At 38.8% G+C, this 17415-nt stretch overlaps 1 protein-coding gene across 1 annotated transcript in view; it reads right to left on the reverse strand.

Moving 5' to 3' along the window:
- Nucleotides 1-319: 319 nt before the first annotated feature.
- Nucleotides 320-17415, reverse strand: part of CFAP54 (cilia and flagella associated protein 54) — a 115394-nt gene continuing 98298 nt past the window's right edge. The window contains 16 exon segments of the mRNA XM_080971994.1: nt 320-1292; nt 2405-2482; nt 4621-4774; nt 5400-5506; nt 6136-6318; nt 6649-6857; nt 7716-7898; nt 9370-9448; nt 9450-9512; nt 10483-10575; nt 11783-11894; nt 12825-12933; nt 13161-13316; nt 14095-14221; nt 15842-16027; nt 16899-17056. Of these exon segments, the coding sequence (XP_080828120.1) occupies nt 1173-1292; nt 2405-2482; nt 4621-4774; nt 5400-5506; nt 6136-6318; nt 6649-6857; nt 7716-7898; nt 9370-9448; nt 9450-9512; nt 10483-10575; nt 11783-11894; nt 12825-12933; nt 13161-13316; nt 14095-14221; nt 15842-16027; nt 16899-17056 (2117 nt within the window). The 3' untranslated portion in view covers nt 320-1172.

The raw sequence follows: 17415 nt of genomic DNA on the forward strand, positions 1-17415 counted from the left end.
CAGTTAACTTTGTTACTTCCCTACGCACAGGAAGACAAGGTGAGAAAGGGGGAAAGTGTGTGTGTGTGTTTAGAGAGAGAGCTGTGAGTGTATTTGAATGGGAGGGAGTGTGTTTTTGCCTTGCCCACTTCAAGCATGCATCTCCTGATCACTTTCACATGAGGGAATTTAGTGCTTTGGGGAAAAGTTGCCTACTCCAGCAAGCCTGCATGCCAAGATCTGTAATATCCGTCTACAGCACACGAGAGAAAGGACTGTGGAGACCATTTATAACTTACAAAATAAATACTATCAAAAGTGACAAGCTAAAATACAAGCATGATTTTAAAATAATTTTTAATATCTTTGTATTCAGTATTTTTAAACATTAGCAATACCTACAATGGAACCACTGGTATTTGAAAACAAGTAAAGCATTTAGGACTAGCATGTTGGTTAGTTTAGACTTTAATTGATAGTTGGATGTACTACTGAATTACAAGGGGGAGGGGAGTTGATAGATACACCTGGACCAAACCCCAATAGCCAGAGTAAAGCTTGCATTATATAAGTAGCGCCCGAACATTAATGAATAACAACCAACTGCTGTCCATCATGGAAACCTGCAAAATTTGAAAAGCAACAACCTCTACTGAAAGGCAGACATTCACTGAAAAAATGTCTTCAAATCCCAGAAGTACATGTAAGAAAATCATTTCTGGTTCAATAATATTACTTCTAAGCAGTTAAGACAAATGTAAAAACCTACATTTAACTTACTAGGTAGCTTTAAGAGAAGGGATACTAACTGCTCCAACTATGGAGAGGATATAAAGCCTGGAAAAATACAGAAGCAAAAAAACCCTTAATTTTCTATTAGAAGAACAACAAAAATGAAACAGAAATCAGTTTGTGGAGTGTAAAGTTTAAAATATTTAAAACAAAAAGTTTACATAGTAAATTAATTCTGAACATAGAAAACTACTACTTAGAAGTCAAAAAGAACAACACCAAATGTATGTTTATTACAACTGCCTCAAATATTTTATCAATTCCAGAGGAGAATAGAGACCAATTCTTTGTCTCATGGAATAGGGAATTTACAACTGGCTTCAGTATGACAGCATATTACTCTATAAACTGTCAACTCTGCATAGGTTGAATGAATAACAAAGTTACTCCCCAATGTTTACTCAAGCAAGCAAAGACACTATCCAGTTGAAAACATTTCCAGCAATTATCACACACCCATTAGCTGGCTCAAATAATTTCCTTAAATTCTTTATTGATGGTAAAGTGATGTCAAATGGGATCTGCAAAAGAGAAAGCACAAATATGGAATAAACCAAAAAATCTTAATAGAATTAAGCTGAAATCCTATATAAACTTCAGTTAGAGCAAGTCACATTGAATTTAATTCATTCTGAGGAATGAGAGGAGACCAGTGCATTTTTCCAGGGGGTACTCAAGGGTACATAGTACCAGCACCTCTTTTTTTTTTTTTTTTTTTTTTTGTTAAAAAGTGTGGCACTTACTGTAACAATTTCATGGTGAGTACCAGCAACCACTTTTCAAGAGAAAAAAACACTGAGGGACTAAGGACTTGTGCCTGCTCTATACTCCGAACATACATGTCCAATGGGCCCCCTATCCTGATTGGGATCTGAGGCTGTAGTTTCTCTCATATATCGAACTCTTCTAGTCTCCTTGGATAAGTCATGCTGTTGCGGGGACTTGCGGTTTTTACTGGAGGCTCTCCTCCATTGTGGAGTCCAAAAGGTGCCATTTAGATGAGGCTTTGTGGCCAGTGGGGTGAAAAGGCACAAAGGAGGCTGAAGGAGGCATGAAATCCACCATTGAGAGCATTGTGCCATGTGCATGCAAAGTGTGATGCAATACACTGACTCTCAGGTGAGCCGGAGGGATAAAAAATGGCCAAGGGTGGTAGCTGTTCAAGAGGAAGAAAAAGTGAAGCAATCTGAGGCAGCATGTGCCTTAGCAGTAGAGAAAGGGGCTTCCCTGCAATCTCCCACCCCAGTGCAGAAAACAAAAGTAATAAAAATTGCCACCTAGTCTTTCCCGGCTATCTACTTCCCACCTAGGGAAGGCTCTGAATTTTAGCAGGAAAAGATGAAGAGAGAAAGAAATGAGAAAGGGCTCATGGACCAGCAGAGCAGAGGGAGCAAGTAACAAGGGGGGGGGGGGACAAGGTAAGAAGGGACAAGACAATGTAACTATATAAAAAGACCTGAGGAGAGAGCAAAGAATGGGAGCAAATGGTGATCTGGCTGCACCGAACAAAGGCAGAAGCAAACTGAATTTGAATGTGACCATATGTATTCATAAAAACTGATACCAGTGGAAAAAAGTATGTGGAAGAGGTTTGCATTTGGAAAAAAGTTTTTTAAAAATCTGAACAACATACCTCTGTGAGTGGTGGTGGCTCATGCGGGTCAACAGACAACAAGGCTCTTATTTCAGAGAAACACTGCTTGACCATTTCCTAATTGTAGCAAATGGGGGAATATAAATATTATTATATTGTATGCATTTAATCGATTATATTTGGTACATTCTTATTTTTTTATAAACTGTAATTATGTACAAAACACAGTCACCATCATGCAAGGCTAATGTTGAAAACCACTGGGTTTATCTGGTGTCCTTTTGAATAGTTGAAAAAAACCTCAAGGACGTTTTAAGTATTCAACAGGAACAGCAGAAAAACCTAGACGGGGAAGCAAACTTTCCTCTTTTCAAGCAGAATAACAGAAACAAACCAGGAGAGGCCTGGCAGGGCCCATATTTTGCTATAAATGGTGCTCCTCACCATGCTGAGTGAAATCATTTTCAGCTGAAGAGCAAAAGTCTGTGATTATTCTCTGCCCCCTGAACTGAATTGGAAGGCAAACTGCAAACCTCATGCTCCACTGCCATCAATTCATGCCAGGGAGCATGGTATAGTTGCTCTCCCAAACAATAACCCCACAGAAACTGTTTAAAAGGCCACAGAAGGTTTAATTAGGCAAAGGCCCAATAGTGCTGTTGTGCTCAGGCCCTGCTTCCAGGATTCCTATGGGCATACAATAGGTATTGTAAGACAAGGATGTTGGACTACATGGGTCACTGGCCAGATCCAAATTATGGCAAAATGCAAGTTAGACTGTGAAATCTAAATGTTGCTGTAGAATCATCAACTTATATGTAAAGGATTGTATATATAATCTGGCAACTCAGTCCCAAATATTTGCATGGACATAGTTGACTGGAACACAGTCTGAAGAGCCCTATGGTTACACTGCTTCAGTGTCAAATCACCAGCCAAATTCTTAGTGCATCCTATTCAGATACAGTACTAGGATTATTTAGTTATGGGTGAAAATATGTGTGACACTCCATAAAAAACCAAAATGGTCCTTTAAAAGTAGTGCTATCTGCCATTTAGACCTACTACACTATATGATTGGTTGAAATATTTGTTATCCAAGCTACTCAAAAAACAGCTTTTCAATAATGAAAGCAGTGACTTGTTGTCTGTGCTGTCACAATATCCATCAGGTAAAATGCCACCACATGCATCATTAATCATTTATTAAAATAGATATTGAAGAAAAAGTGTCACATGATAAATGTCTCCTACTTTGAAAATAAATGTCTACTTTTTCCTTGGCATTCATCATGCAGCAACTGTACTGGCAACACTTCACTCCACTGATGTTATCGCAAACAGATCACAAGGAAATTTCTAGACTTGTCTCTCTTGATTTTTTTTAAACAAAACTGAATATGGTTTTGCTAACAAAAAGTCTAAGAATTATGGCTGACAAAAAAATTAAAAACCATTTCCCATAAGCTCCTGCGGAGGGAAAGGGTCATGGAAAAGTCTAGTTGCACCAGGAACTGATCTGACAATGGCAGATTGTTTGGCTCTGCCTATGAGTTCCAGTGGGAGGTGCTATCCCAATAATGTCTAGAGGATCAGCATTCTGCAAAGGTAAGTTCTGCCTCACTAACCTTTAAGTGTTCTTTTACCATTTCAACACAACAAGCATGCAGACAGGAGTGATCTGGTAGGCACTGTATGCTTGGCTTTTCAAAGAGCCCACAGAGCTACAGTTCCCAGCATCCTTAACTACAGTTCCCAGGATTTGCTGGGGAAAGCCATGTGCTTAAAATATTTGGTGTGGATGTGTCCAAAGTATATCACCAAAGGCTTCTAATGAAATAAGGATCCATCGGATAAGAAAATGAGTAGAAGTTCCAGAAGGAGGCACCATCCCAAAGGATGTGGAATGCCCTCTGGAAGACAGTCAGACTGTCCCCTCCCCACATCACAGTTCTTATCCAGATCAGGGAGCAGACAGATGCTTTTTATAAAGAAAAAATATGGGTAATCCAAAGCATGTGAGGCAGGCATGCCTTTAATGTTACATGTAATTTTACTCTGAATAGGGCAAGCATCTTAGGAGCAACCTCTTTTGAAGTAGTTTTCAGCAACTACGTTGCTTTCTAACAATCATTAGTTTAGCAATTGCCATGTGCAATTACTCTTCATAACTTCACAGCATCACAAAATACAAATAAATGCCACACTCATTGATTGTTGTAGGAGTGCTTCCTGAATTATCAATTTTTATATACCTTGGTTTTTTCATCAAGTGGCACCTTTGCCACAGTTTTCACTGAACTTGAATGTCTCTCTGTTTCACTTTCTAACTGAGAAGTCTTCACAGTTTGCATTAACATTTCAATTTGTAGCTTAAGATCAGACAGCTTTTCACGTACAGCAATAACACTAAAAAAAAAGAAAAAAAATGTTAACACAATACAATTGCACTATCAATACAGTGGTACCTCGGGTTAAGAACTTAATTCGTTCCGGAGGTCCGTTCTTAACCTGAAACTGTTCTTAACCTGAGGTACCACTTTAACTAATGGGGCCTCCTGCTGCTGCCACGCTGCTGGAGCACGATTTCTGTTCTCATCCTGAAGCAAAGTTCTTAACCTGAGGTACTACTTCTGGGTTAGCGGAGTCTGTAACCTGAAGCGTCTGTAACCCAAGGTACACAACTGTACTGTATAGGTACAAAGTAAAATATACTTCCTTGGGTAATAAAAATAATTTCTTTACTAAGATGGTTTTCTTTGCTTCCCTTTATGCATAATTACAGCAGTGTTTTTGTATGGCACTGGTTGACAGAAATGGGGGGGGGAGCTGGTGACAAACAATCCAGAAGGCATGGACTGGACCTCTTGCTCACTGAACTTCTCAGAAGCAGGAGAATAAAAGGAGAAGGGGAAGGTTTTGGAGGAGAATAAGTGGAAGTCAATACTTTTAACACAAACTACCCAGAGCATGCACAAAAACATGTTCTTTCACATACAATATAACATGCAGCAAAATTAATACATTAAGTTACCTGTTCAGTGGGATCCACAAATAACCACAATACACATTGGCTGAATTGAAAGACTTGATGTTGGTAATTTTGACTGCTTTTGTATTATAAGCATAGACAAACAAAACCTACACAAAGGAAGGAAAGATATATAATAGAAATAGGTATAGAAATAACACCTTGACTAGATGTTTATTATCCTTGTAGAAATGCCATTTAAATTAGTCCATAGATGGACACAATATATGTTTGTAAGCTAAAAATTAAAGAAAATGTATTTGTAGAATTGGTACCCAATTCTCCACCCAGCAGATTGCTTTACTATACTTCTGGCTGAATAACAGAATGTAGAAAATCTTATCTAACTTATGAAGCCCCCTGCATCAAACATCTTCTCTACTTTAGTTCTGTAGGTTGCTTAAGACACACCTTTCTACATAGGCCTTTGGATCCTTGTGAGAGTGTGAAGAGTTTGATTTACTTTAACAGTCTGCTAGAAGTATTTTCTTGGGTTGGGTTTACTATATAACTAATTCAGCAGGAGACCAATCCTTAACCAAGGGAATGAGATAAATTAAAGAATCCCACATTTACTTAAATTGGTTTAGCCTTTTTTTTGTATTTTTATTCTAAATCAATCAGTGTTTGATTTAATTAGAAAGGAATGCAGCATCAGGCACAACCCACAGCCTTACTTTACTCCATGTAAAGAGTTCATGCTTTATGTTCAAAGAGAGCACCAATTTTGTAATCTTACCATAGTTTCCCCTTCTTTCAATGACCTTTCCAAAGATGGAAGGTACCACTGCACACAGAGTTCCCTGATGGGAGTACTGGTTGCCTTGTTGTCTGAATGAATGTCCATCTCAGAGCTACAAGCAAGGCTGGCAGGTAATTTCCATGATTTTTGTCTTTTTGGTAACAGTGCTCCTGAGAGTGACTAAAATTATAATAATTAAGCATAAGTTTATCTTTGTTCAAGTTCCCCCCCCCCCACAATATAAAACTTATTTGAAAAACCATACACATTTGTTTACTCAGAAGAAGCCAAGCAAAAATTCCACAATATGTCTGATTTCTGAAGAGCTTTCCTCATGGTAGTTAAATGAATGGGCCTGTTCTGAGTATCAGCAATGTTGGTAATCACTTGTCGTTTTTATTATTCTGTATTATTTTGATTGTAAGACGCCTTTAATATTTTGTAGGAAGGGGCCATAAATACAGAAAGTAAATGCTTAAAAATAAATTTTGAGTACTATTAACAAATTACCTTTCCAAGCACGGTCATACTATAGCAAGGTTTTTCAAAACCATATAGCTGTTTCGGAGGTTCTTGAAGGCAGCAGCCAGAATATATAAGCAGATAGATTTTTAAGAATGAATGCAATTCTGCTAAGCGCAGGGTAACTGTTGTGTCAAACACTGAAGTGAACAGCACATCTTCTTTAGCAAATAAGCCCGCACCTGCTTTTGGAACAGCTGTGACGAGAAGATAATTCATGACTATTTCTACTCCAATTCATAATACGCACACATTATAAACACTAAACAAACGAATCATGATCTTATTCGTAGTATCATTTTTATCTCTCTGCAATAATCATTTCTCCACTCTGCATCATTTTCTTTCTTAAGCTGTGGACCAAATGATGTCAAACAAGCAAGCCATTGTTCATTTCTGTATGTCTCAAAAATCCATACTGTTATATGCAGCAACCACCACCGCTACTACCATTTCTTGTTTTCTGAACCAGGCCATTTCAGATATCACTAGTTCGTATTAACTAACTCCAGTGAACAAGTCTGTCATATAGATCTGTTACGAAATTAATATGGTTACTGGCAGGCTAGACACCAGGCTTTCTGGGACCTTTAATCAGGGAACTGTTCCATGCTCCAGGCATTTTAAGAATACTCATGTTTGGGGTGGGACCAAGGCCTACTTTTTCTTATAGGAACATAAGAAGCTGCCTTACCCTGATTGAGACCATTGGTCCACCTAGTTCAGTAGTGTCTACATCAGGGGTAGACCGAGATGCCCCTCCCACCATTATACTGAATAATATTCAAGACACAGATGGAGGGTGATAGTCAATACTAAGGTAAAAGCAATTGTACACTCATTGGAATAATAGTATTACTTATATAGCTACATATTGCATTGTATTGTAAGTGTCTTTTTCTTTCACTTTATTACTCCACTGAAAATTTTCAATAAAATATATATTTTTTAAAAAAATACTATGATAAAAGCAATACGGAAATAATTCCAGAAAAACAGTTGTCTGTGCACAGCACACTAAGACAATAGACTTTCTAAAAAGAAATACTTCCTACCAAGCATGGGGCTCAAGTTCAAGTGTCTGGTTAAGTAAGTATTGTAGCGAATTACATGGACCCAGGGTATCTTCAATTTGCACTGAACGTCTTCAAGAGGAGCACTTTCAGCTCCATCACTTTCTGCTTTATCTTCATGCGGCAAAGTCATCACGGGAACTTTGTAGCAAACGTCATATCCTTCTGGAAAGCAAAATACATGTTACACAATTCTAGTTCTGAATAATATACACAAAAAAACTGACACCAATTAGTTGCTGTTTTTTAAGTTCCACATTGTGCACAGTTTAGCATAAAATAAACTGAAACCAACTGTAAGTAAGACAATGGAGCCCCATCAAGACATTTCTAGTTATTGTGGGTTTACTGTTGATTATTACTTAATTAATAACAGTGCAATCAGTGTGCACGGAGGAAAGAATCCTCTAAATACTTCAATACAAAGATATGTGGGGGGGGGTCTGGTTTCCCTTCACATTTTAACACCATGATCAATATCTATTTCAAAGTCAAATACCAATTTTAAGTGGTGAAATATTTGGTCTTAGCAGCCTTTTATAACAATCCCATATTTTAAACCTGTTGAAAATTGGAAAATTTCTCATTTGCTTTGTTTTATTTATATTATCTACCCATTGTACTTTAGATCTTTTCTGAAGTTTGATGATCAATTAATTACTACAGTGTGCCATGTAATAGCACTCCTAAACCAATGAGGGATTTGTATGGGCCAGTTTATTACCTGTAGGAATGCATCAAAACGTAATGAAACCCCTAATTAATTTTCTTCCATTGGCTAATGACCCTGAGAACTTTTTGCTTTCCCTTGTAATAAGTGATTTGGTAAACTATGTTTCAGATGAATGCTTTAATCCACTCTGCACATGTCTTGGAACAGACACTTGTTTGATCATGCTCTCTGTGTCAAATTCTGCTCAGCTGTGTGTTCATTTCAACCCCTATACTGTGATTATTTTATTCCTCCTCCTAACTGCAGCTGAAACCAGAAATAGAGCTAAAATTTATGAACTGATCAATCACAGATTAGGGCACAGGACGCTGTGCCAAAAAAGGCACAAAAGCACTCAGAAGTAGCTGGTAGCTAGTGCATACTATCTTTAGATAGGCACTGGTTTACACATTACACACCTTGACATTTCACTGCCACATAGTACTCTATACCTCACAACCTGAGATACGGGTGGTGAGCTTATTGACTATCGCTTGGCTTAACAGTACCATGTTGCCACATAGCATGCACACAGGAAACACACCTGCCCATTCTGGGACACTGTCTCCCATATTACTATCCAGCCTGCCTCCTCTGCTTGGTCCCTGATTGAACAGAGGGAGCAGGTTGGAGAGACATTTTGCAGCAGCCTGGTGTGATGCCTGTGTGCTCATCTACAGGGAGAGAGAAAAACAGTTCTGCTATTTATTTTGGCATTTGTACCTCACTTTTTTGTATGAAAACTCGTACTTAATGTCTTATGGAGTATGGTGATCCCTTTTTGTGCAGGTGCTGTTCTTGTGGTATATGTGAAAGTAGATATTTTAAAAATACACCTGCCAAATTTGCCATCTTCGTATGGCTTTTTTCAGTCACTCAGTAACATACATTCTGTAGAATAACACAAGGCTAACAGACAAATACCAGACAAAAAGTCCTTGTAGGAAGAACTGAGGTCCAGCAGAGCAAATTCCGGCATGTTTTCTTGAGCTCTCTGTCTCATTGTGATACAATTTAACAGGCTTCTTTCCAATTAATTGCTGTGAAGTCAGAATAGCTTCACTGACCTAGAATCAAGATGTATTTGATCAGATTTAACTCATTGTAATATGTAGTAGCTTTTAAAAACTGTAAATCAGAAAATTAGCAGTAAAATAAAATACACTATATATATATTATATATATAATATAAATGGCTGTAGAAATGTTCTGTGTTATTTTGACTTACGCTGTATCACTGTCACTGATAATTTAATTATTATACAAGCAATTTCGAATCAGACCTATCTACCTACATTGCACAGGTGCCAAACTACATGATAGACAGACGTGCATACATATAAGGGACTTAACCAAAAGCAAGCAATGCAACAGTAGGGTGATTTTGTTCCTCCTTTACTGCCTTTAACCTCCTTGGTGCATTTGCACAAGAATAAAAACCTCTCAATCTAGGTCCATACAGTGTATTAATCTGCTAACGACCATTTCCATTACCACCAGAGTCTTATGACATTCTAGGTATGGGAAATAACTGCTTCTAGGTTCCCTGTTATTTTCATGAATAAATTGATTTTTATATGCACTTTACCTTAGTATGTGCGTTTTTCTACTCATTGCTTGGCTGCAGAACTGCATTTCAAAATTCAGAAAAGTGCAAATTTTGGGGAATCACTATGAGTTAAGGAGATCCACATTTAAACTGAACTCGGTCACATTTATCCTCCCTCCCAGGGAGCCATGAGATACTTAAAAATCACTCATTTATAATTACAATTTGAAATCAGCATTAATGGTCATATTACTGAAATTAATTGTTGCTCTTGCTCAAGTTTTTGCCATTTCCCAAAAATACAAAAGATCTTGACTAATATTGAAAGAACAGAGGATTACACTGAAAATTGTTAAGTGTTGCCATCATCACCCTATCGTTCCTCCTTCCTATAATGTAAACTGTAGAATGTTTGGTTTTTTCCCTGTAGGTCAAATTAATAATTATTAAAGAACTATAAGTAAGATTACAAAAATAAAGCCCCAAACCTGTGCAGCAGCTCGTATTGCAATCCAGGCCTGCACCCTGTACATTTCCAGGGCTGTAATTTCTTCCGAACTAACACGATGTCTGCTGACAGCCTAAATTTAACACAAGTTCAAATTTAGGGGTTTTTTTTGGGGGGGGGAGGGAATCAATATATTATGGGAAAGCATTTTTAAATAACACAATATACTGTAAAAACTTCTGGAACGTCATGAAGAAAAAATAATTCTTATTTCTTTCTGGTGCTGTCCTATGCATGTTGACTCCAAAGTAAACCCCAAGGAGTGCAATGGGAATTACTCCCAGGCAAGTTGATATAAGATCTTAAACTGCAGTCTCTCTATCTTGACTGAAATAGCTATTCTGATGGCTTGTTTTGGAGGTATAAACTTGGTACAGCAGCCACATGCAAAAGAGGACACAACTCCTGCATCATTAGTAATTGTGAAGAAGAGGGAATTTCTGTTTGCATGAAAAGCTACACCTCCTGGCATTTCCTCTAATACACTTGGCCCCTTAAAATTTGTGCATTAAAAAAAAGACAAGCAGGTAGAGTAAATGGCATGCCAGGTCTAAATATGTGCACCTGCAGAATAGAAGTATTACAGTACTTTATAATCCAGTTATTTCTTTTGTGGTGACAGTGAGAAAAAAGGGGAGATAGGAGTGATATATGCTCAAAGAAGACGGTATCAGTTTCTTTGTTCAGAAAAACATGACAACAAGAAGGCTAAAATGAATGAAGACAAAAAACAAAGGTTGTTGTTCCCATATATAATATGATAAAACTACAACACTTCTAAATTCTGTGAATAGCTACAGAGAATCAAAGCTGAAACATTTGACTTAGTTGCTTAATTCATGGAAAATTGCTGGGGGTCCAAAACAGGAGAGGTCCTTCAGTGTTCAGGAATTTAAACAGTCTTTCATTGTTTTTGAGACTGTTTTTTACCACAATTAGGAAACAGTTGTTATAATAAAGGACTAGTATAATTACACAAGTTCTTCATTGGGGTTTGGATGTAGTGATTCAATAGATCTGATTGCTAAACTCCACAAGACAAACAAGAGATTGCAGGGGTCAACATAGCTGTCATAGTTCATTGGGAATAAAGGTTTGACAAATTCATGCAAGAGACAAAGCTTGATCTATCCCCACTTACCTGGGAACAAGCCTCATTAAATTCAATAGGACTTACTTTGATATGGTTAGAGCGCTGTCAGTGGCCATGTTCAGGGATTTTTTTGTGAACTAAAGCTACTGTATGCACATGCCTTTAGTCGAAGACAAATGGTACATACCCTTGGTTTAAATGTTCTTCCCTTCAGTGAACCAGAAGTTGGAGATTCCTCCTTGTTTGTAATTAAATAAAAATAAAGCAATGCTACCTCCATGTATGACTTTCTTATCAATCTGCAAAGCAAACAAACAAGCCCACAAAGCTTGTAACATAACTTTACACAAATCATTATAGAAACAAAGTGGCTAGGTTGTGCTCTGGCAACAAGCAAATGGAAGCCGGGGCATGACATTTTGCATGTCACCACAATGCAGGGGAAACACCCACACAATGCACTTCAATGTATCCACACAACACTAAATGCAATCTTAAATTGGATTTTTTCCCCCTTTACTGCATTATCAGTGGATTAGGAAAATCCAAATTAAATGGAGGGCAAGTGAGGACTGCTTCTTGGATGAGGACAGTGGCACATGGATGACACAAACAAACAAACATGCACACCTGTGATGCATGAAATCCACTTTAAGCCTCTGTGTGTAAACACCCTTACATCCAAGAAACCTTACATTCCATTTAGTTCATGAATAAACCTTCCTTAGGATTTGCACATAGCATGCCGAGCACTTCAAGATGTCCCCCTGCTATGTTGGGAAATTGTCTGTGTGTTTGGTGGGAAATCCAGACACACAGGGGGTTGGACTCGATGGCCCTTGTGGTCTCTTCCAACTCTATGATTCTATTATCATTAACCAACAATTTTAAAAAAAACATGCCTCTCTGAGACCGCAGCTCAGCAACACACATAAGGGCTCCAGAGATATGCATCAGAGCTGGTGGATAAGAGCACAATTCACAAGTTGCACTGTAGAAAAAGGGCATCCGTCCTAGGCATCCTTACTTGGGGTAAGTACTGAAACCACTTTGAGGGTTTTTCCTTACAATCAAGTGGTATATACATTTTGTAAAATTAATAAGAGGCCTTGCTTCTAAGTAAGGGGGGCAGGATATCTGTTAGCCTTTATTTTACTACCCTGACAGAAAAGGACAATAAAAACACCAATTCAAAACACACGGGTAAAAGAATTTGAACAGCTGCTTACCCAAAATTTTGGTAACTACCGAGACTTAACTTTATGGCATCCAGCAAACTCTCAACAGCTACTGTTGATTTATTAACACCCATACAATCAATTTGTCGTTCTATCTTCCCTAAATAGAAAAAAAAGCGACACACAAATTAATCAGACAAGCTAATGCAGAAAATGCTCAATAGCAATGTTTTGCAACCAGGCGGCACATGAAGATATCGGGGGGGGGGGGGGGCTGTTGTTTTTTTCTTTAAAAAACACACACAATATAATGCCCTCTGAGGCCCCTATGTACAATGTATACAACACAGGCATGGGAATACTGTGGGGATATGAGCTGCAGATTACCTTTCCGAAAAAGAAGTTCTGCTTCCAGATCAAACTCTCGTCTCACTGAAGCAGCACATAGGTCCAGTGCTGTTTCTGTATGCCGGAGAGCTTTTACCCATTGGAACTCAGATTGTGGTTTAGACATGCAAGATAATTCTAGAGTCAATGTATGTGCTAGAAATCAAGAAACAGAAATCAAGAAATACTTGTAAGAAAGTTTTACCCAATGAAGAACTAAAATCAAATATTGTGAAAAATAAAATACGTTCCCTTTTCTTTTTAAAAAAATTAAGAGCCAAAAAATTATGTCCGAGTAGCTGGCAACAAAAATTAAACATGCTGTGAATGTCACTATATATCTCAATATTTTGAGATATCTCACATTAGCACTAAATTGACTGCACATATATTTATAGTTCTATATGTGAGCATATGCAAGGCAGCTGAAAAAGGCAAGTTACAGTAAGTGCAATATTTAGATGACAACAAACTAATAAACCTTACTACAATTTCTCATTTGAAGTGCAGTAATCCTAAACATCCTAGACCAGGCTTCCTCAACCTTGGCCTTCCAGATGTTTTGAGACTACAATTCCCATGATCCCTGACCACTGGTCCTGCTAGCTAGGGATCATGGAAGTTGTAGGCCAAAAACATCTGGAGGGCCAAGGTTGAGGAAACCTGTCCTAGACTAAACTGTGACAGCCAACAAAAACAGAACTGTATATATTCCTAACCTAGTCTCATTATTTGAGTATAGCCAACAATAACTATAGTTTAAACTGTTGCTTTACAATTTCTATTTTTAGTATCTTTCCATTACAGATTCCAGCAAAAAATATTTATGTATTTAAAGTTGTAATTAACATAACTGAAATATATTGTAGTACCTGGATATCAGATGTGCTTTATAAATAATAAAATGTTTTGTAGGACACTTAAATTTCCTTACCAATTCTCAATTTGACTTTTGCCAGTAATCTGATATGTGGCAGGTATATGTTTTTCAAAGGCTCCAGTAGAGTTGTCAGTGTAGGATCAGCTGTAGGTTTTTCAATTAATTGTCCCAAAATATATAACTGTTGAAAAGTGTGATTTAGTAATGGAAATTTGCTAATCCAATTACTCTTATACAAACAGATCCCTGCAATTGTCACTGTTATTAGGTCTTTTGCATTCAGAGATTTCAGAGTTATTAAGGATTGTGCTGCTGGAGCAAATGCTCCATTCATGTCAGGAATGGGTGTCGGGAGCAGGTCAGCAGTAACTCACATAGCATCAGAGAAGTTAACTATTCAAAGAAAAAGACAGCTAAGGAGGCCAGGCCTAGTGAGCACAGCAACTCTCCCCAGTAGATCGTGCCCCAAAGAGGCAGTTGTGAGGACTGAAGGTCTCCACCTTCCCACAGTTCCCTACGTCTCCTCCTCCACCAGGTTCCTCCCAAGCAATCTGTGACTTCATCGTCTTGCCTTTCTTTGCTCCACCCTCTTCATACTTCTTCTGGTTCTGGGAGACCAGGTGGGAGGGGAGCTGGTTGCACCAGGAGAGGGAGATCCCCTGGCTTCTTCAGCAGCCTGCCTCATCTCTGCTTCCTGGCCCCCCCTCCTCTTCAGCCCCCACTTCTGCCTCTGATTCTGGACTGCTCTCTGCCACAGACTCTTCCTGCTCTCTAAACCCTGTTACCTCTTCAGCTTCCGACACCTCCTCCTCCCAGTCTGCTCCCTCTTCCCCCCCTGACCACTCATTGCCATCCCACCACCAGTCCCCTGGCTCTGAGTCTTCTTCCCTTGGGGATTCCACAGCTGGCGCCCCCCACTACTCTTCTGCATCCAGCCAGTCTATGACAGTTCATTGCAAGCTAGTAAAGGAATACGGATTTAAGTCAGGGTGGAGAATCTTATGCGACAAACTGGACAATGACGTGAAATGAAGATTGTTGGGACCTCACAGGGCTTGCAAAGAATCCTGGCTGGTGCTTTGAAGTGTCGCTGATCAGCAAGCTTGATGTCATCACCCATCAGCTGACAGTGACTTCATGCCTGCTTTCCCACTGGAAGCTCAGTGACACAGCCAATCCAACAGGCTTGAACTCACTGCCTATCAGCTGATGAGCAATGACTGCAAGCCTGCATTCTGAAGGGAACAGCTGGGATCCAAAAATGTTGGATTCATACCAATAGTAGCCTTCTCTCATCTAAACTGAGCCTATTAAATCCCAGGGAGCCGAGTCAAAATTGACTCCATTCTTTGCCCCATGGCATTTGACATTGCTTCCTACATGATCACATTTTAAGAGCCAAGCTACACCTGGCACTAAATGCATCTTGTATCTAATGTGCATGCATGGTGTAGAAATTTAACTCATTTCTCCCCTGCTGTCATCCTAACGAATCTAATATTTTCATTGGGAAAGAGGAAATCCTTCATTGGGATTTTCCTCAGAACTATAGCAAGGGAAGAAAGAAATTCCCTCTCACACTGAAAATTCCCTCTGATCCCACTGAATAACCAACACTCACCTCACATTTAATATCACATATAGTGTGGCACTAAACACAGCTGGAGTTGTTGTTTTTACCCCTAGAACTTCAGCATGGTCTTTCCATATTGCATGGACTTGTTTATACCTTTACACCATAATAAGACAGTAAACTCTATGACAAATTTAAACTAGCATTAAATCATCAGAATGCACTCACCTGTTGGACAACAATTGTGTGTGCCATAATTAATACATCCATTTGATCAGTTTTAGACGTCTGATTATCTGAATCCTCCCCTGCTTGTGTTTTCATTATGTCAGTCAGCAGAAGCATACTCTGAACTAGTGTCAAAGAAGCTGGTGGAGAAATCAGAGTCTTTTCTTCAAGTAACCTGATTACATTCTATAAAAACATAACAGAATACATTCATGTGCAGTTACAGTCTAGTGGAGTGTTTCTCAAACATTTCTCAAAAGGGGGAGGAAACACAAACCAAGGAGATGCAGCAAAATTAAATGAAAATCTAGGATGTCAAGGAAAGACAAGCTGGGAATTCTTCATATGAAGGGACGTGACTAGAGATGGTCTATGGTTGTAATAGGTACCTACTATTCTATTAGATGTTGTAAAAGGTAAAGGGACCCCTGACCATTAGGTCCAGTCGTGGCCGACTCTGGGGTTGTGGCGCTCATCTTGCTTTATTGGCCGAGGGAGCCGGCGTACAGCTTCCGGGTCATGTGGCCAGCATGACTAAGCCACTTCTGGCGAACCAGAGCAGCGCATGGAAACGCCGTTTACCTTCCCACCGGAGCGGTACCTATTTATCTACTTGCACTTTGACGTGCTTTCGAACTGCTAGGTCGGCAGGAGCAGGGACCAAGCAACGGGAGCTCAGCCCGTCACGGGGATTCGAACCGCCAACCTTCTGATCGGCAAGTCCTAGGCTCTGTGGTTTAACCCACAGCACCACCCACGTCCCCATTAGATGTTGTACTAGATGTTTAAAAGAGGTGATAAGAAAAACTAGAATGACACAACAAAGGAAACAAATGTATGGAATGGAAAAATGCAAAAAATAAAATAAAAAATTCTATGGATCTAACTTAGTCATGTTTATTACTTTCAATGGGTCTATTCTGAATAACAATTATTTGGACACCACACTTTATATTAAGACACTTAGCTACAATAAATCCATGAATTGTGTCAGAATTAATGTTTTTTACACCAATTTTACTGGGAAAGAGTTCACAAATCAGTTTTGAGTCCAAACCTGTAAACAACACTTAATGTCAGCCACTGGTTTTCCTTCTTGCAGGCCAAGCATAACAGCTTGCATTGTAATTTCGGCAAGTGTCTCAACATCATTGAATTCCTCCGCTTCCATTTGTACCTCACCAATCAGACTTGAGCACTCTTTCAATTCATTTTCTCAAATAAGCAGAAATGCACCTCCATCAGTACACACATTATTTTCCCAAACAGCAGCACATACAATTTTCAATTATCGTAATATTGACAAATGATAATGGAACATTTAATATGTTAATAATATAACATTTCAAGCATGCATATTAGCATCTATTGTTTTTTTACTCAAAGATATTGACAAACATGATCAAGATCCTGTGAGCATTGCATTGCCTTCACTATAGTGATTTAGCGCAGATGTAGTGCTGCCTGATTTCCTAACCATGAATGTACTAAAAGGAAGGCCACATCTGCTTTTAGTAATGCAGCTTTATATACAGTGCTTGCAAGATGCAGCTGGAGTTGAGTGCTACCTAAGT

The sequence above is a fragment of the Podarcis pityusensis genome (genome assembly GCF_964106645.2).
Source record: "Podarcis pityusensis genome assembly, chromosome: 10".
Classification (NCBI taxonomy): Eukaryota; Metazoa; Chordata; class Lepidosauria; order Squamata; family Lacertidae; genus Podarcis; species Podarcis pityusensis.